We start from the raw sequence: 18343 nt of genomic DNA, 5'->3' as shown, positions 1-18343 counted from the left end.
AGAGTGGAATAACAGAACAGCTTACCCAGCACCCCCAACCCCCCTCTTTCCAGTCCAATTAGTTTTAAAAAAAATAGCAATGAATCATTTGGGAGTCGAAAGAGTCGGCTCTTTTTGGCGAGCTGAGCCGAGTGCTCTGACTCACTGAAGAGCCATCATTTCCATCACTAATACAGAGCAGTCTGCGCCGCCCCCTCTGGAAACTGCTGAAAGTAGGCAGTAAGGACTCAGTGAACTTCTCACCACAATCCCAGTGCAACCTCTGTCTCCAATCAGCTCTCTCTCGCCCCTGAACCTGAACACAGATCCTGAACAGAGCCTACAGACTACAGGAAGCTCCTTCTGTGCCATTGAAGGAAACTGGGCAGGTGTGAAGCAGCTCCTATAAACCCAGGTAGGAGGAACTAGATGTTTTTTTCTGTTCATCATTTCCAAATGAAGAGAAGAGAGCTAAGAGAATTTGGTAAAGCAATTTCAGTATGAACTTTGCATTGTATTACATTCCATTGGCAGTGTTGTAGCAGCTAGAAATATAATAGATACAGCCGGAGGAGTCTAATTGAATCCATTGGTTCAGATGAATTCAAAAGAAATCATGAACATGAACAATAGTTTCAAGTTGTTTTAATCTGTTAAGACCAACTGGGAAAGAAGATTAAAAAAAAAAACATTTTTTTAAAAGAAATATAAAAGCCAAAATGCGGTGTAAACATTAAAATAAGACAGGTTAAATGAGTAATGTTTATGAATCCATTGTGAATTATCTGAATTTCTGATATGATCCAGGTCATAGTAATGAATAAAGACTTACTCCGTTAAATAATTTAAAATCTTACTTCTCCAACAATGTGTTCTGCATTTTATACATTATCCCTTACTTGAGTTACATATATGAATTGAGCAGTGAACAGTCATTGAAGAGTTTGTGAATCTCCATATGCAACAAATACAGTCAACTTTAGAATTATTGGCACCCTTTATGAAAATGTAAAAGAATAACACAAGCACTTGGTGATATTTTGAGCTTAAACATACAGGTACACTATATTACATATTGCAATATGTTTTCAAACATGAGAAGCTTTTTTAAAAAGTGCATTTTAATACTTTTAGAGGGATCTTGGGCCACTCCTCTCCTGCTCCAATTTTTTCTGAAAATCCTTACTATGCTTGAAGGAAATTTATTGTGTATGTATTTTTATATCCATTGTCTGACTTGTGTTGAGCAACAATCAGCTGTTTTTTTTTTTTTGCGATGAAAGCTCTTTGGTTTTTATGATGATGACATCATCAAGGGATTTTACTTGTGTGCAACCTTATACTTATCCTGAGGTAAAAAGGAAATGGTCAATTGGCCAAACTGCAGTTTCTTGAGAGTGACAGAGAAAAAAAAAAAAAAACTTTTATGAGAATTATGTTTTGTTATGCTGAATGCAAACTATGCAAGTTTAGCCCTGATTTCCCTGTTGCAGATTAATTTTTGGGATCTCTGACAAACCCCCACCCCAAGTTCAGTGACAAGCTTCAAGCAGCTAGCATGCAGGCACTAGAGATTTGGCAATGCTGGATTGGATGTGGTTCAGTGGGGATCTCTCCAGTTCTGAAATTTTGAAAGTTGTGTAGTGTCCATTTGGCTTTAGGGGAAAAGTAACTAGCTTTTCCAACTGTCTGAGTAAAAATGTAATTGTAAAAGGTTGTGTATAATATTTTTATACAGTGATTTTTACCCATTGTTTTGAGGCATGCTAATAATTCTGGAGTTGGCTGTATATAAATATCTTAAAAAAAATTTTTTTTATTATTGCGGTGTAAAAAGTACAGCAGTTATCCAGACATGTGTACCACTGATCATCATTGATCAGTTCTAAAATGTTCTCTGCCCTTGTTTTGTCTTTCTGACTTTAGACCATGGTGAGTGTTTGGGATGTAGGGCTGATACTGGGTTGTATATGGCTCCCCTCCTGCTTGTGTCAGACTGTCTCTCCTCAAGCTGGCAAACTAAAGTTCCGTCTTGCTGGCTACCCGCGCAAACACAACGAGGGCCGGGTGGAGATCTTCTATAACAGCGAGTGGGGCACAATCTGTGATGATGACTTCACTCTGACTAATGCCCATGTGCTCTGTCGCCATCTAGGATTTGTGAGTGCTATCAGTTGGTCACATAGTGCCAAGTACGGAGCGGGCACAGGTTGGTGTAACAGCTGATGTTTCCCTTTGTGATTTTAAAATGAGGACACAGTATGAGCATTGCAAATTTGAGTTCAAGTCTAAAGAAATATACTCAGTGTGGTAAAAAAAAAATGGAGAAGGACCAGAATAGAGTGTTGCGACCACTAAAAATCCTGACTGCTTATAAATAAAACAACTTGAACCAGTAATTATTTTGTAATCTTGGTTGTTAAATTGATTTCTACCACAGCACTGTGGAATTCTCAAATCTGTTCTGCCCTGTCCCTGTTTCCACTTGGCTTGCAGTACTAGCATGCTCATTAACTGTGCTCCATATCACTGTCTCTGCAGGTAAGATTTGGCTGGATAACGTAATATGCACAGGCTCAGAAAGCAGCATTGAGAATTGTGTGTCTCGAGGGTGGGGCAACAGTGACTGCTCTCATGAGGAGGATGCAGGGGTCGTCTGTAAAGATGAGAGGCTACCTGGGTTTTTGGAGGACAACATCATTGAGGTAAGCTGAATATGGCAAGAGGAAGACAGGATGTGGCTCTGTAATGCAAAGGAATTGTAATTTGAATTTCCAGACCCCAAGTCTACTATATTTGCAACCGTTGATGGACGTAGACCTGTATGTTACCACTCTGAATATCTGAGACTTTGGGATAAATAGCTCATTCAAACACGGTCATTTATTTTTTAAAATTTATTTTCTAATTTGATAATTCAATAAAATCTTTTGCTTAAGTTAGTTTACATGCTGCTCATATCAAATTGAACTTTGAAAGACAAATAGATTGTGCTGCAAATGGTTTTTGCCTTTTTATGTGTTTTTTTTTTGTTCATGCTGGAACCAATTATCATGCTTCAAACCGAGCAATTTGAATTAATTAAAGCAATGACTCAGATTCTGCAAAAAGAATACAATAGGACGAGTTCTGTCAAAGCAGTGTCATTATCTGAATGCTGTGAGTGTTCTTTTTTCTTAAAGAAAAGACGGTTTTCCATTTTTCTCATTTACTTTTGTTACTCTGAATGTTATTCATGTAGGTTATTTGATAAACTTAAAACTCACTCCAATTCAGTTTTCAATTTGCATATGTTTTACTGGGGAATTGTAATGATCATTCGATTTTGCTGTCTGTCATGTGACCTAACAATGTTTTATTCTCTTTCACTCTCTCTCTTCATGCTTCTTTCCCCTTTTTCCCCAGCTGACTTCTACAGGATGGGGTTTAAGAATGTAGAGTAGAACATGGAGAATTCTATCTGCTAGTGCAAGCTGTGCAAGCTGCTGCAGCCTCTGCAGGAAATTAGCCTCTTATGGTCTGGCTGCCTGTGTACTGACCTCACATCCTCACATCAGACGGAGAGTGTAGTAGTAAGAGAGAAGGGGTGGAGGACAAACAGCTGCCTGGTCTCTTTACTTCACACACACAGCTAGGCTGGAATATTGCATATAAGAGATTTCAGGTAGAAATTTAGCATAATTTCTAAAAAACAATTAAAAAGAATTGTATGATGAGTAGTCTCACTAAATAGACATAAACCCAAAAATGGGAAAGTTGTTTACCATCAAAAAAGAAAATAATGGGACTGGAAACTCACCACAAAGCCACTCGCAAACAAATACCCACATTCACCCACACACGCAAATGCACACTCATAAAGAAACATGAAAACAGATGCACAGGGAAAGGAAGAGGTTCTTATTCTGTTCACTTCTGCAAGGACAAGCACACCATGGCACTGATTCCGCAGACTGAGTGTACATACTTGAGTGTGTGTGTGTGTGTGTGTGTGTGTGTGTGTGTGTGTGTGTGTGTGTGCGTGCACACGTACTCAGCTCACATCTGGATTTCTTTCATAACTTCACAGTTGTTCCCATTTTCTAAAGCTAACTTTGGCGATTGTACATGTCTTTTTTTAAAATCCATTCACATGCCACATACTAATAATATCAGTAGAATAAAACTGTTGGCAGTTTGCACATGATGTATAATAGTGATTTCGTATAAGCCAAATTACAACTTTTTCTACAATAGGTATAGTCTATTAACTACTGCAGCTAATAGAACTTGTATGGTGGTGCCATTTTCCCAGAATATACCATATGAAAACCTGATTGTCTAAGTTGGAATCAGTTTTCAGGAACATTATTAGATATTACTACTAGCGATGTGCACAGGCATTCGAAGATCTGCTTAACTGCTTCAGGTGATTTTATGTGTTTTTTTCTCGTGATGGGTAAAATGGGTGATCAGATATGAAGATGTTAACACTTAGTACAGCTCCATTAAAAGTTGTAACTACATTGGACACCAGTTAGATGCCTCAGCTTTTTATATGAAGCCCAGGTTAAAGTATTATGTAAAGTATATATTAATGTAGCTTATTATATTAGAAAGTGAGTGTGCCTGTCCTATTCTGTTAGATACAAAGGTAATGGAACCTTATGGCAACTGACCGGGTTTGAATCTGTACAGTAATAGGTTCGTACAGATGTTAGAGGAATGTTCTTCAAACCAGTCCAGGGTTATTGTAAGGTTCCCCAGAGGTCAAATAATGTAAAGGCAATGGAATGTTAAGGGAACATTCGCTGATCCATATGCGTAACTAAACATCAACATTCTGTAAAAGAAAACTTTCCTGGGAATTTAAAAATTTTCTAGGTTTCCATTTTGTTTCTGCTATAAGCTAACAATACAACATTTTGGAGCTGTAAGAAAATGTGGAGTTATTTGAAGTTGCATATATGCGTCTCACATATGACAGATTTGATTACCAAACATTTATTTTATGCTATATTAAGTTATTACTTTATAACAGACATTGACAGTAGAATAATGTATTGTTGCTCTTGCCAAGTCTTTTTGCTATTGGGATTTCTTGCTTTTATGAAGGGATATGATATTATGCAATATTAGCCTGTGGTTTGAAAAGCCCTGCAACATTTATTAAACTTAGATAGATCTGTTCCATAACCCTCTTAAAGTCCCAGCGTATTATTCGTATATTCATCTTAAAGCATATTATTCAGAAGCTACTATGAATTATTCAGTAGCCACACTGAAACTAATAGGAAAGGTATGTAGTTACACAAGTGAGGAATGTGAGTCTTGACCCATCATTGAATCCTGGGAGTTTAAGTGGCTACATCTGCAAAAGAGTTTTATTAATGTCTAGACTTAATGTAATATAATCTGCAAGCAACTGAATTCTCGAAAATGTGCAAAGTAAGCTGCGTGCTGATTGTTCAAACCACTGTGCTAAAAGCAGTACATTCATATAGCAGATTTTTAAAGAGGCAGCTTGTGCTGCGACATACAGCAAAATATTGGTTTAGTAACACAGCTGCGTGTTTCAGATGCAGGTGGATGAGAACAGATTGAAAGAGATCCGCTTGCATCCTGTCAGTGCCCAATTGCCTACTACTGAGGGTGTGGTGGAGGTGAAGGATAAAAATGGCTGGGTTCACATCTGTGACATCGGCTGGACCACCAAAAACTCCCGTGTGGTCTGTGGGATGATGGGGTTTCCCAAAGGCAAGACTATGGCAAAGAGGACACACAGGTATGAGATCAGGCATTACATGTGGGTACTGGAAGGGGATATTTTCCCCTTGACAGTATTGAGCATGAGGAAATGAGTAACCCAGGAAAATAACTTGTCAACTGGAAACATAGCTTTAAATGATAATAAATACACTGTATGGCCGAAAGTATGTGAACACCTGACACCTATATGAGCTTGTTGAACATCCCATTCCAAAACCATGAGTATTAATATGGAGATGGTCCCTCTCTGTGGCTATAGTATCCTCCACTCTTCTGGGAAGAGTGTGTCTGTGGGAATTTTTTGCCCATTCAGTCAAAAGAGCTTTGGATGCTGTTGGACGAGAAGACCTGTCTGTGACTTTGATCATGGCATGGATATTGGTACCAGAAGGGCTGGTTTGAGTATTTCAAAAACTGCTGATCTGCTGGAAATGTCCAACCAGACTGTTCTGAGCTGACAGGTAAAGAGTGTAAGGTGTGATTATTTGAGTTACTATAGACTTCTTGTCAGCTCAGACCAGTCTGGTCATTCTCCTCTGATCTCTCTCATCAACAAGGTGTTTCAGACTGCCACAGGACGTTTTTGCTTTTCACACCATTATGTGTAAACTCTAGAGACTGTTGTGTGTGAAATTTCCAGGAGATCAGCAGTTTGCGAAATACTCAAACCAGCCCACCTGGTTCCAACATCCATGCCATGCTCAAAGTCACAGAGATCACATTTTTTTCTTCATTCTGATGTTTAATGTGAACATTAACTGAAGCTCTTGACCTGTACCTTGCATGATTTAATTCGATGTGCTGCTGCCACATGACTGGCTGATTAGATAACTGCATGAATGTGCAGTTGTACAGTTGTTCCTAATAAAGTGGATGATGAGTCTATACACACACTGTTCACTTTATTCAGACCTGTACACTTGTACACCTGCTTATTCATGACTGTGGCATGGTTGCTGGTTTGAGTATTTCGTAAACTACTGATCTCATAGGATTTTCATGCACAACAGTATCTGGAGTTTACATTGAATGGTGCAAAAAAAACAAAAAAAAAAACAAAAAACATCCAGTCAGAGGAGAATGGCCAGATTGGTTTGAGTTGACAAGAAAGCTACAGAGACTCAAATAACCACTCCTAATGCACAACAGGTTGAACCTTGGTGTGGATAGGCTACAACAGCAAAAGACCATATCAGATTCCACTACTGTTAGCCAAGAACAGGAATCTAAGGCTACACTGGCTAGAGGCTCACCAGGCGATGAATGTATAGTATCAGTAAAAAAAAAAAATGTAGATGATTAAATTGATGCCTATGTATAATTTTTTCTTCACTTTCGAAAATATGATTTGAAATGCCACTCTTCCCCTACAATTAGCATTCATTTAGAGCTTAGGAAAAGCATCCAATATGTGCTCAGCATATGTGATAACCTTTTCAAAATAATTAGAACAGCATCCCAGACGATTCCCTCAAGAAGCTTCCGAGAAAATGCCAAAAACTCAAAAAGCGGTCATTGAAACTTTGAAGAATGTGAAATATAACATCGATTTGTTTAACACTTCTGGTAAATGCATAATCATATATTGTATGTGTCGAGGGTGTCATGGTGCGGTGATGGGTAGTGTTGCTCACAGCTCCAGGATCCCTGGCTCAATCCTAACTAAACTTACTGTCTGTGTGATTTTCCTCTGGGTTGTCTGGTTTCCTCCCATTTCCCAAAAACATGCTGGAAGGTGGACTGATGTGAATGAATGTGTGAATGTGTGGGCACGGTGCCTTGAGATGGACTGGTGTCTCGTCCAGGGTGTATTCCTGGGATAGGCTTCAGATCCACTGCAACCTTTACCAGGATGAAGTGATTACTGAAGATGAACGATTTATGTTTTATTTCATAGTTTTTATGACTTATTTTTGTCCATTTCCAGGTTCATCCAAACTTCTCACTGGTACTGCATAGAAAGCTTAACATGGCATAACAAAAATATGATAGAAGAACAAACAAGGCATGAGTGTTATGCATGAGTGTTGAAAGCTGGAGCCTGAAGAAAACAGGAAGCAACCAAGAGAGTTCAGCTGCTGGCTGCTTTTTGAGTCTTATATATATTTTTATCTTAGTTATTGAGTGTTGAGTGTTTATCTTAATTTAGTGCATTGAGGAGTAGCTGCTCAAAGAACATATCTTATGTAATTGAAAGATATTCAGCTTGAGATATGTGTGTGTTTATGTCTGTATGTAGACTTTAGAGTTACTGTGGAAAATCTCTTCTACAACGGAAAAACTCTGTCATGTCTTGTAATGAAGCTTGGCAAGATACAGTACATAATAGACATAAACATGTAAATCCTAGTACTATCCTAAACTATTATTGATTCTGAGAGTTTCTAAAATGGATCCACTTGATCATAAACCTGATATTGATCTGATGAGACATCACTAGTATTTGCATGGTACTTGATAGTTAATAGCTTTCATTTGTGAGACCTCATGCCAACATATTGCTGGAGACTCTGGTGCTTGGGCCTGTTCTTTTGTCAGTTTCTGGCTTGTCCAGGTGTAATTGTATTTCATCAATTTCTGAAGTCTTTGTCTAGCCCCCCTCCCGCAGTCCGTCTGCCTCTTTCACTCTCTCTTTCTGTTCTGAAACTGCGGTCCACGTCAGAGACACTTTTGCAGATTCGCACCAGATGGTGAAATGTAAGCAGAGAGTGCTGTGCTAGACAGACCATGTTCATGAGTGATAGAAAATGTGTGTGTGAGTGCACAGGAAGGAACCAGTGAAAAAAGGGAAAAAGAGATTGTAAATAAAAAAAAGGGGATGAAAGTCAGAACTTAGCCAAAAAAGAGGCTGATTGAGTCTATCAAAGGATAAGCTTACTGAGAAAGGTCCTGTGAGTATATATTTGTGAAAAAGCATGATTTAGAAATAATATCATCATTATGGCTACTTAAGGGCCATATTCATAACTGAGTTACACTCTCAAAAATAGTACTAAACTGTACCTATCCTTGTTGCTGGGGTGGTACCCTCAATCAATGATACATCTTTTATACCTTTAATATGTATCTTTCATCTGGAATCATGAATACAGAATACAGACTTACACTTTACACAGACAGCTGTGCAGGAGTCTTACATGTGCCCAATTTTGACCTTGAACTTAACAGTGATTGTCCACAGTACTTTTGTGGTCTCATGCCACTGTGCGCCCTCTTTCTGCTCATTGTTGTTGGTCATTTCTATGACTTTTGTGAAACCCTTGCCTGATTAGCTATGTGGAGTTGGTACATTTGGTGTGAATGTTCATAATAGATAATTTCTGTTTTTCAATATTCATTCATTTGTCTTCACTAAACACTTTACCCTGGTCCCAGGTTGCGGTGGATCCGGTACACTGGATGTGAGGTGTGAATACACCCTGGGTAGGATTCCAGTACATTGCAGGGTACCATGCGCACACATTATCACACTAATTTACACCTAGGGGCAATTTAGGGTAGCCAATCCACCTACCAGCATGTTTTTTGTAGGTGGAGGGAAAATGGAGAAGCCAGAAGAAACCAACACAGACACGGGGAGAAACCATGAAACTCCACACAGACAGTAACCCATGCTCTGGATTGAATCAAGGGCCCTATACCTGTGAGGTAGCATAACTACCCACTGCAATATTATGCCATAGCTTTCATTATAAGAAAGAGATTTTTATAGTCTGAGAATGTTTTCTGCTCTGCAGCTGATGCACAGCTATTTATGAAATAGCTGACCCTTCACCTTTTATGTCATAGCAGACTTTCTATAGTTATGCAGTCTCTAATGGTAGTAGCTGAGATTTAATCTTAACCAAATAACCCTGGGGAAATGCCTGAGCATGTAGAGAGCAAATATTGCCGTGTGTGTTGCACACCCGGTAGATGGAGACAAACACACTGCGTAGCTTATACTTAACAATGCGTAAAATGAAATGCTACACTTAAAATTTGTTGGTATAAGTAAACTGTCTCAAATGATAATTGTGTGGTCTGTATTCCTATAGATCTTATACACTTATATTTTAACATCAGGTCAATTTGAATTGTCTCTCCCTGGAAAATTCAGTGAGAGTTACACTGGGGTTCATGTCAGTAAGCTGCTAGAATGTTAGAAATGTGTCCATTGTGTCAAAGGGGTTGAGTTGGCAATCCCAGGTTGCTCACATTGACCTGGAAAAGCCTAATAGACTATTTTAAAGCCATTTCTAATATGACATCTCTGCTTATTTCACCCTAGCTGAGTCTCATTCAATATGACTTTGAATTTTTTTTACAAAACTTTTTCAAAGATGTTGCCTCTTGATTTGTTTACTAATTTGTTTACTTTTATGAAATTACTGTCCCTAGTCACAATAGTGTGTATAGGATCCACTCTGTGGCCTGCAGTGGGAATGAAGCTCATCTCTCTGCCTGCACCATGGTGTTCAGTAAGAACACTAGCACCCCCTGTCCTGGTGGAGGCCCTGCTGCAGTCAGTTGTGTGCCTGGACCCCAGTTCACTCAAGGTCACAGACACAAGAGCAAGCGAAACCGTAGAGTAAGCTCAAACTTGTTGCCTCTTGAAGGAATAGTGGTCAAGTGGTGGTCAAGTAGTCAAGTGGAGTTTAGTTAGTTTAGTGGCCACTGTATGAAGTAATTTTACTAGTAGCTTCTCTCAAAGGCCTGAAAATGTACAGAATGGGTTTGTGCTGAAAGCTTACAATAGTGTAGTGTAGAAAATATCAGATGTGTGATGTTGCTGACTTTGAAAAATACTCCATACAAACACTATGTTTTCTCTTTGGCAGAATCCATCACACAATAAACTAGTTAGAATAAGGACTATTTAAAGTTATAACAGTAACAAAGGTAGTTCTTTTTTCTCTGACCCAGTCTAAGGTGCGTCTAAAGGGTGGTGCGAGGACAGGGGAAGGCCGGGTGGAGGTGCTGAAGGGCTCTGTGTGGGGTACAGTGTGTGATGACCACTGGAGCTTGCAGTCGGCTAGCGTGCTATGCAGAGAATTGGGCTTCGGTACTGCTAAAGAGGCTCTGACTGATGCACGCATGGGCCAAGGTGGATTACACTGAGCACTGAGCACCAACTTTTATCTTGAACAGAAAGTCTTTAGCCATTAGAAGCTGATATAATGCAATACTGAGAATGTCACTGTAAGCTTTCGGTATAGAGCATGCCTGCATGTGAAACTATTATAAATCAGTTTTTGTGCAAACTTATTATTAGAGGTGTAACCTTAATTTTGCTCATATTAATCAGAAAATGTAATGTTGTGTAATGATAACCTGAACATAGGCACAGGACGCATCTACATGAATGAGGTACGGTGCCGTGGGGATGAGAAGAGCTTGTGGGATTGCCCTCATAACAATGTCACTACTGAGAAGTGCAAACACACGGAGGATGCCTCAGTCAAGTGCAACGTCCCTTACATCAGCGTTGAAAAAAGGGTCAGAATCTTTACTTCTAGAGGCATTGTAGAATCGCCCCATTATATTTTATGGATGCACTACCTAGTGACTTTAAATGAGCCACTGGAATGAACTGTCTTCTACCTTTCTTTGCTTCTTGCTGCTTGTCTCTAAACCCATCCCAGATCCGTCTGACCGGAGGCCGTACACAGCTGGAGGGCCGTGTGGAGATTCTGGCCACTAATGCTGAGGTTTTAGGGGAGTGGGGCCTGATCTGTGGGGATGACTGGACTTCTCGAGAGGCCATGGTAGCATGCAGGCAGCTGGGACTGGGACATGCCAGCAGTGGCCTCAGAGTAAGAATTCACAGAATTTCAAGAGCATGTGTATTATATCAGAGGTACCCAGCTCAGTTACTAGAGACTTATTTGCCTGGCTTTAATATTGAGATCTTGGAATTATTTTGGACAATTTTTGGCATGTGAGAAGTTTTGTATCAACCTTTTGAAAGATGTATCTGCTTTGACCTTACTGAAGGTTAACAATTTATAGCAAAGAATCTTAAAACCATAGAATTGTCAGATAGAGCCATATATGAACTGTGCAGCAATGCAGTTGCCAGGAGCATGGATCAGCTCCAATGCATTAAATAAACAGAGTATGAAACTGGAGTGGATGTCTATAACAGCATGTTGAAATTGTAGCATAAATAATCTCAGGATAAGAAACAAAGCACACACAGACTATGGTGCAATATGTAGCGGGTTTCATTTGTAGATTCAAGCTGTGGACTGACAGGCTCCAGATGCAGCAAGTATAGACTCAAACACTCAGAAGTACAATAAGGCTGTCCTATTCATAACTAATTATAAAGCTTAAGCGCTTGCTGTAGTATAATATCCTCCTAGAAACAGTCAAAATTAGTGATGTGCTGTTCATAAACAAGTCAGCTGTTTGAGTCGGCTCTTTAGTTGACCATTGAGAATGGTTGGTAAATGAAGACTAGATCATTTTTTTTCTTTTAATTACTATTAAAAGTATTTTTGGAATTGCAGAACCACACTATAATACCAAGGACTGGCATTTGGCAAATGTGTTAGATATTTTGAGAGGGGATGTTAGCATAAAATTGGTTTATTCCACTGATATAGACCACAGTATTGTACTGTACAGTATTGTAGGAAGCTGAACTGGCCATAGTTCTTAACTCATTTAGGTGAGCCTTTAGAATGTTTGGTACATATTTGGACAGTAAAGCTTGCTAGATCATTGTATATCTTTGTATTCTACAGGCCTGATGTTGTTAATCTATGATTAAAATCTATTCTAGGAAACTTCTAATCAAAATCTCAGAGATTTTCATTAGGGCGACTGATGAGATGTGTATTTGACTTTCAGCTGTTTGCAGTCTAGGCAGCGTGAATGAGACAATCTAACTACACTGCTTCTTCTTATGATAATGTATCCATTGATGTTTATAGAAAGGTGAGCAGTTATCAAGATTAATGGGCAGGAACTTAAACTATAGTTAAGTACTAACACAAAAACACAATAATATGAATGAATGCTTATTATATCCACGTAGCACATGCTGTTTATACAATTAAACAAACACATTAAAAAACATAATAATGTAATTTTTTTAATTAGAAGGAAGAGTATGATTTCACTGAATAAGTTAAGTGGTAGGCAGGCAAAGATGAATAATAATTGATCAAAAATTTTGCAAATGTGTCAGTAAGGCAATGAGCCATTTGTGTCTTATTGGTAAGCTAAACTAAATGATCTGACTTACTGAAAAGAATCAAAATTCCCATAATTAGTCAAAATCAATCTATTTATTACATAATAATCTTTGAAATAGCAGAGCATGTTCTTGTGTAATAGAATTGCAATCTAGTTTATATTCACTACATTGTCGTCAGGTAGCACAGTGAATAGTCCTTGCAGTCGGGATCCATGTGCAGATCCGTATGGTCAGGGGCAGGAAGGACCACGAGGTCAGGGTGGTGGTACAGGTTGGCTCCAGATGGAGCACTAGGGAGGCCATGGAGGCCTGCCGTCATCTAGGCCTTGGTTATGCCCTGCATGCAAACACAATAACAGAGGACTGCTATATGAATAAGCCTTTTCATTCCTGGATTTAGATTTTAGTTTTGTAAAAACACAACAAATACTCATGCTATGATTTTGTGGATGACAAAGTGTATAGAATATATATTATGGATCTGTGCTCCAGTAATACATGACAGAAACACCTAAGCACAATCTATCTGGTTTAATCTGCCGTTATTATCAGATTGCTTGAATACCCTCATTATAATGATAGATAAGATCTCTATAACTCTTTGCACTGTCATTAGCATCATCCTCTTTGTTACTAAGGAAACCTGGTACTGGGACAGCAGTAACGTGACTGAGATGGTGATGAGTGGTGTGAAGTGTCGTGGAGACGAGATGACTCTAACTGAGTGTCAGCACCATAGTGTTGTCAGCTGTAAGAAGGCAGGAGCTGCATTTGCTGCTGGAGTTATCTGCACAGACAGTAAGTAATATGTGCATTGATTAATATTGTGCATTCATCTACATTATAGCACTTGGTTTATTAATTTTTGTTATTGCTTTAGTAAGAGAGAAATGACAAGACTGTTTCTTGAAGCTTTTAGAAAATAAACAGTAAATATATCCTCATCTCCCATGATCCTCAGCGGCACCAGACCTGGTCCTGAATGCCCCTCTTGTGGAGCACAGTGTCTACATAGAAGACCGGCCGCTGCATTTGCTCTACTGTGCAGCAGAGGAAAACTGTCTCTCTAAATCTGCAGCCAATGCCAACTGGCCATACGGACAGAGGCGTCTACTTCGCTTTTCCTCAGAGATCCACAACGTGGGCCAGGCCGATTTCCGTCCCCGTTTGAGCCGTCATGCCTGGGTGTGGCATGAATGCCACAGGTAAACATTTGGGCAGATAATCAGCACTGTTTGTTGGTTATTAACAGTAAATATATTTGTCAGAGGCTGCTGTATGACTTGCTGGCATTGAGGAATGATGACTACTAGAGGATCTATCAGCTAAAGGCAACTAAAGGACCAAAAAAGCAATAGAACATAATAGTCAGGTTTTGCTGTTAGCTCCTGAAAACAGAAGAGCAAGAGCTTCTCACTCACCATTTTCCAATGATTTTCAATGTCAAATCCAATGAAAAAGTAGCAGAGACACCAAATGACGCAGTTGCAATGAGATATGGCAGAGTCAGTAAGGTAGTTAGCAAGATGACAAACACAATGGTGTTAATATTGGTATTAGCATAAGCTTTGGAACCTGATCTGTTTGAGCAGAGTGTACAGATGTGGTGAAACAGCCAGACAGACTAAAGTGCTGCTGCATCAGTCACTTTAGTTAGAAATGAAGCAAGGTCTAAATCTGACTGACACCAATATCAGCAGGGAGTTGAATGCCATTGTGGTAAATGTAGGAAACAAAAGTAAAAAAAAAACAAAAATCTTGATAAAAAGAAGTTTAAACTAAAAAGAACTAGGAATTTGATGACAAAAATAAATGTTGAACACCATTGAAGATCACAATTATAAAGATTAATATGCAAGTCTTTGTGGGGTGGATTTTCCTTTAATAATTTGTGCCATTTAATGGGGAAAAACTGGAAGTCATGAGCATGTGTAACTGAGCTCTAGTGTTTATACCATGGGTTCAGTCTCCACCTGTAGAGTTTGTTAATATTTAAATTTGCTTCTGGAAAACACATAGAGGCTTAATACTACATAATGTTCTAGTCACATTTTAGGTATTTTATGTATTGTGAGCAGGCATTAAAGTGAATTAGTCTAGTTTTATATCTGAAAATGGTTGTAAGAGCAGTAATAAATCCTGCCGTAATTTTGCCTGCAGCACTCACTACATGTGTGTTACCCCTACCAGGCACTATCACAGCATGGATATCTTTACCAACTACGACCTGCTGGATCTCAATGGCACAAAAGTGGCAGATGGTCACAAAGCCAGCTTCTGCCTCGAGGACACAGACTGCAATGAAGGTAAGGCAGAGGTTATGATTATGGTGCTTTTGATATGCAGAGCCCTAGGCTGCACATCTGGGTCTGATTTTGCATTTTACGAGTGTAATGTAGATGTAGGGCAGCTGGACTTTAATCATCAGCATACACACAGAAAGAGTGGCACAGTCCACATATACCAGATAACACATTTGTCCTCATGGTTGGACAGTTTTTAGGTTACATGTCTACAGAAAATGAACTTTGTTTTGATTTGTTAACTTTATTGCTGCAGGTGTTTCAAAACAATATGCGTGTGCCAACTTTGGTGAGCAGGGCATCACAGTTGGCTGCTGGGACACGTACAGACATGATATAGACTGCCAGTGGATTGATATCACTGATGTTAAACCAGGAAACTACATACTGCAGGTAAACACTAAGAACACTGATCAGCCATAACATTAAAACCACCTGCCTAATATTGTGTAGATCCCCCTTGTGCCACCAAAACAGCTCTGACCCGTAAAGACTTGGACTCCACAAGACCTCTAAAGGTATGCTATGGTATCTGGCACCAAGATGTTAGCAGCAGATCCTTTAAGTCCTGTAAGTTTGCAAGGTGGGGTCTCCATGGATTGGACTTGTTTGTCCAGCACAGATGCTCACTCAGATCCCACAGATGCTCACTCAGATTGAGATCTGAGGAATTTGGAGGCCAAGTCAACTCTTTGTCATGTTCCTGAATGAACAACTTTTGCAGTGTGGCAGGGCACATTATCCTGCTGAAAGAGGCCACTGCCACTACGGAATACTGTTGCCATGAAAGGTGGTACTTAGCCTGCAACGATGTTTAGGTAGGTGGTATGTGTCAAAGTAACATCCACATGAATGCTAGGACCCAAGGTTTCCCAGCAGAACATTGCCCAGAGCATCACACTGCCTCCACCGGTTTGCCTTCTTCCCATAGTGCATCCTAGTGCCGTCTCTTCCCCAGGTAAACGATGCACACACACCCTTCCATCCAAAAGAAAACGTGATTCATCAGACCAGGCCACCTTCTCCCATTGCTTCATGGTCCAGTTATGATGTTCACATGCCCATTGTAGGCACTTTCGGCAGTGGACATGGGTCAGCATGGGCACTCTGACTGGTCTCCAGCTACGCAGCCCCATACACGGCAAGCTGCAATGCACTGTGTTCTGAGACATTTCTATCATAGCCAGCATTAACCTTTTCAGCAATTTGTACTACAGTAGCTCTTCTGTGGAATCAGACCAGATGGGCTAGCTTTCGCTCCCCACATGAGCTTTTGGGCACCATGACCCTGTTGCCCGTTCACCGATTGTCCTTCCTTGGACCAATTTTGGTAGGTACTAACCACTGCATACCAGGAACACCCAACAAGACCTGCCATTTTGGAGATGCTGTGCCCCAGTCGTCACAATTTGGCCCTTGTCAAAGTCGCTCAGATTCTTACGCTTGATCATTTTTCCTGCTTTCAACACATCAACTTTGAGAACTGACTTTTCACTTGCTGCCTAATATATCCCACCCCGTGACAGGTACCACTGTAACAAGATAATCAATGTTATTCACTTCACCTGTTGGTGGGTTTAATGTTATGGCTGATCGGTGTATATTTTTGGAATGCAGAACCACACTGTAATGGCAAGGAAAAATGTTTGGCAAACGTTAAATATGGTGTTCAGAGACTGCACTCTTGTGGCAGACATATGGTACTGCAACAACACAGCAAATTAACAATACATGAGCACAGTTTTCATTTCAGGAGGTGAGGAATTTAAAAAATGGTTTATTGAAGTGATATAGCACACAATGCTGTACTAAAAGAAGGAACATACACCTGTAGGATTCATTAGTTAAAATGAACCTAAACTGGTCACAGTCATTTATTTCTTTAGCACTTTCCTCCTCCAAAATATGTAAATAATTTTGCTGGTTTTGTCTCTCACAGGTTATACTAAACCCCAATTTTGAGGTAGCAGAAAGTGACTTCACCAATAATGCAATGCGCTGCAATTGCAAATACGATGGCCATCGAATCTGGCTGCATAAATGCCACTTAGGTAACTACTAACCCTATTTGTATGGATCTGCAGTGTTTAGATCTTTCACTTTTTCAAGACATTATTTACCTACCTTATATGTTACTTCTTAGCAATACAATAATTTTATTTAATATTCTGTTCTTAGGTGATTCATACAGCGAAGAAGCAGAGAAGGAGTTTGAACTTTATCCTGGCCAGCTGAATAATCAGATCTTATAACACCAATCACCAACAATTCTTTAAGTCACTATGAGAATAATATCATAACTTCATAATATACTCAACTATTTATTCTTACTGAATAATGTTTTAATATAGTGTCCACCAAGAGATATCTCTTTACCAACATCTGAGGAGCTCTGTGGAATACCATGGACAACTCTCCAGCTTACATGTGACATTGGAGCTAGCGTTGCTGCTAACAGCCATTCCAACTCAGGACCAGTTGAACAAGGTGCCTTAAATTAGCCCTTTGTCTAAGAAGAAAGAAAAGGAAATAGCTGAAGGGAGCAGCCCAATTTAGTACTTCCTAATTAATGGACACGTCCAGGACAAACTTCTTTTAATCCCTATACTAGAGAAATAAGCTTTCAGAAAATTTAAAACATTTTAAAGAGAATGTTCATAATGGATGCATTAATAAAATTTGAGCATATTTTTCAACAAGACATTTCAGCTATGTTTATTTATCCCTGGTTATTGAGCATTGTTTATATAACCTTTAGGAAAGTGGATATTGATTTTCAAGTGGGCATGTACACTCTATCCATGTTTTTTAAATTTCACATGGCATGAGGTTAAACTCTCAAACTCCATCTATATTTAAACCAAAGTCCAAAGCCCTGAGAGAACAGTGATATCCAAACCATGAAAGCAATACTTGTACACAAAGCCAGACAACTCTTCACCAAACAATCCAAAATCCACTTTGGGCACCTATCCCACAACTGCACAATTGAAGGCAGTTTTCTTAAAACCTGCTTTTTCTGGCTTGTTCTTGGTAGGTTTCCAGCACTCAATGTGCTGCCAGTTTTTACATGAACCATCTGGAAGAAACAGCAAACTTATGCACACAATGGGCGATAGTTCTTTAT

The 18343-nt window shown here is 39.4% G+C and overlaps 1 protein-coding gene across 2 annotated transcripts; it reads left to right on the top strand.

Moving 5' to 3' along the window:
* Window positions 1-234: 234 nt before the first annotated feature.
* Window positions 235-17915, top strand: loxl3a (lysyl oxidase-like 3a). Of its 2 annotated transcripts, XM_034306184.2 has the most exons (15): window positions 235-394; window positions 1906-2188; window positions 2521-2684; window positions 5538-5743; window positions 10108-10297; window positions 10633-10813; window positions 11051-11205; window positions 11352-11522; window positions 13134-13264; window positions 13551-13711; window positions 13875-14118; window positions 15104-15219; window positions 15473-15609; window positions 17156-17267; window positions 17395-17915. In XM_034306184.2, exons 2-15 carry the CDS (start codon window positions 1909-1911, stop codon window positions 17466-17468), a joined length of 2322 nt encoding a protein of 773 aa, XP_034162075.2. In that variant the 5' UTR covers window positions 235-394; window positions 1906-1908; the 3' UTR covers window positions 17469-17915. The 2 variants fall into 2 exon arrangements, with proteins under 2 accessions (XP_034162075.2, XP_026774014.3); XM_026918213.3 differs by lacking the exon at window positions 13134-13264 and having other exon boundaries at window positions 13552-13711.
* The last annotated feature ends 428 nt before the right edge of the window (window positions 17916-18343 follow it).

This window comes from Pangasianodon hypophthalmus, chromosome 7, assembly GCF_027358585.1.
Source record: "Pangasianodon hypophthalmus isolate fPanHyp1 chromosome 7, fPanHyp1.pri, whole genome shotgun sequence".
Taxonomy (NCBI): Eukaryota; Metazoa; Chordata; class Actinopteri; order Siluriformes; family Pangasiidae; genus Pangasianodon; species Pangasianodon hypophthalmus.
Note: the sequence above shows the minus strand (reverse complement) of the source record. Positions and strands in the feature narration are given on the sequence as shown.

What these genes read in the sequence shown, in the direction of transcription:
- loxl3a (XM_034306184.2), top strand. Translation starts at nt 1,909, where the DNA reads ATGGTGAGTGTTTGGGATGTAGGGCTGATACTGGGTTGTATATGGCTC. An exon ending in TGGAGGACAACATCATTGAG is followed by an intron (nt 2,685 to 5,537) that starts GTAAGCTGAATA and finishes TGCGTGTTTCAG; the next exon opens with ATGCAGGTGGATGAGAACAG. An exon ending in TATGCCCTGCATGCAAACAC is followed by an intron (nt 13,265 to 13,550) that starts AATAACAGAGGA and finishes CTTTGTTACTAA; the next exon opens with GGAAACCTGGTACTGGGACA.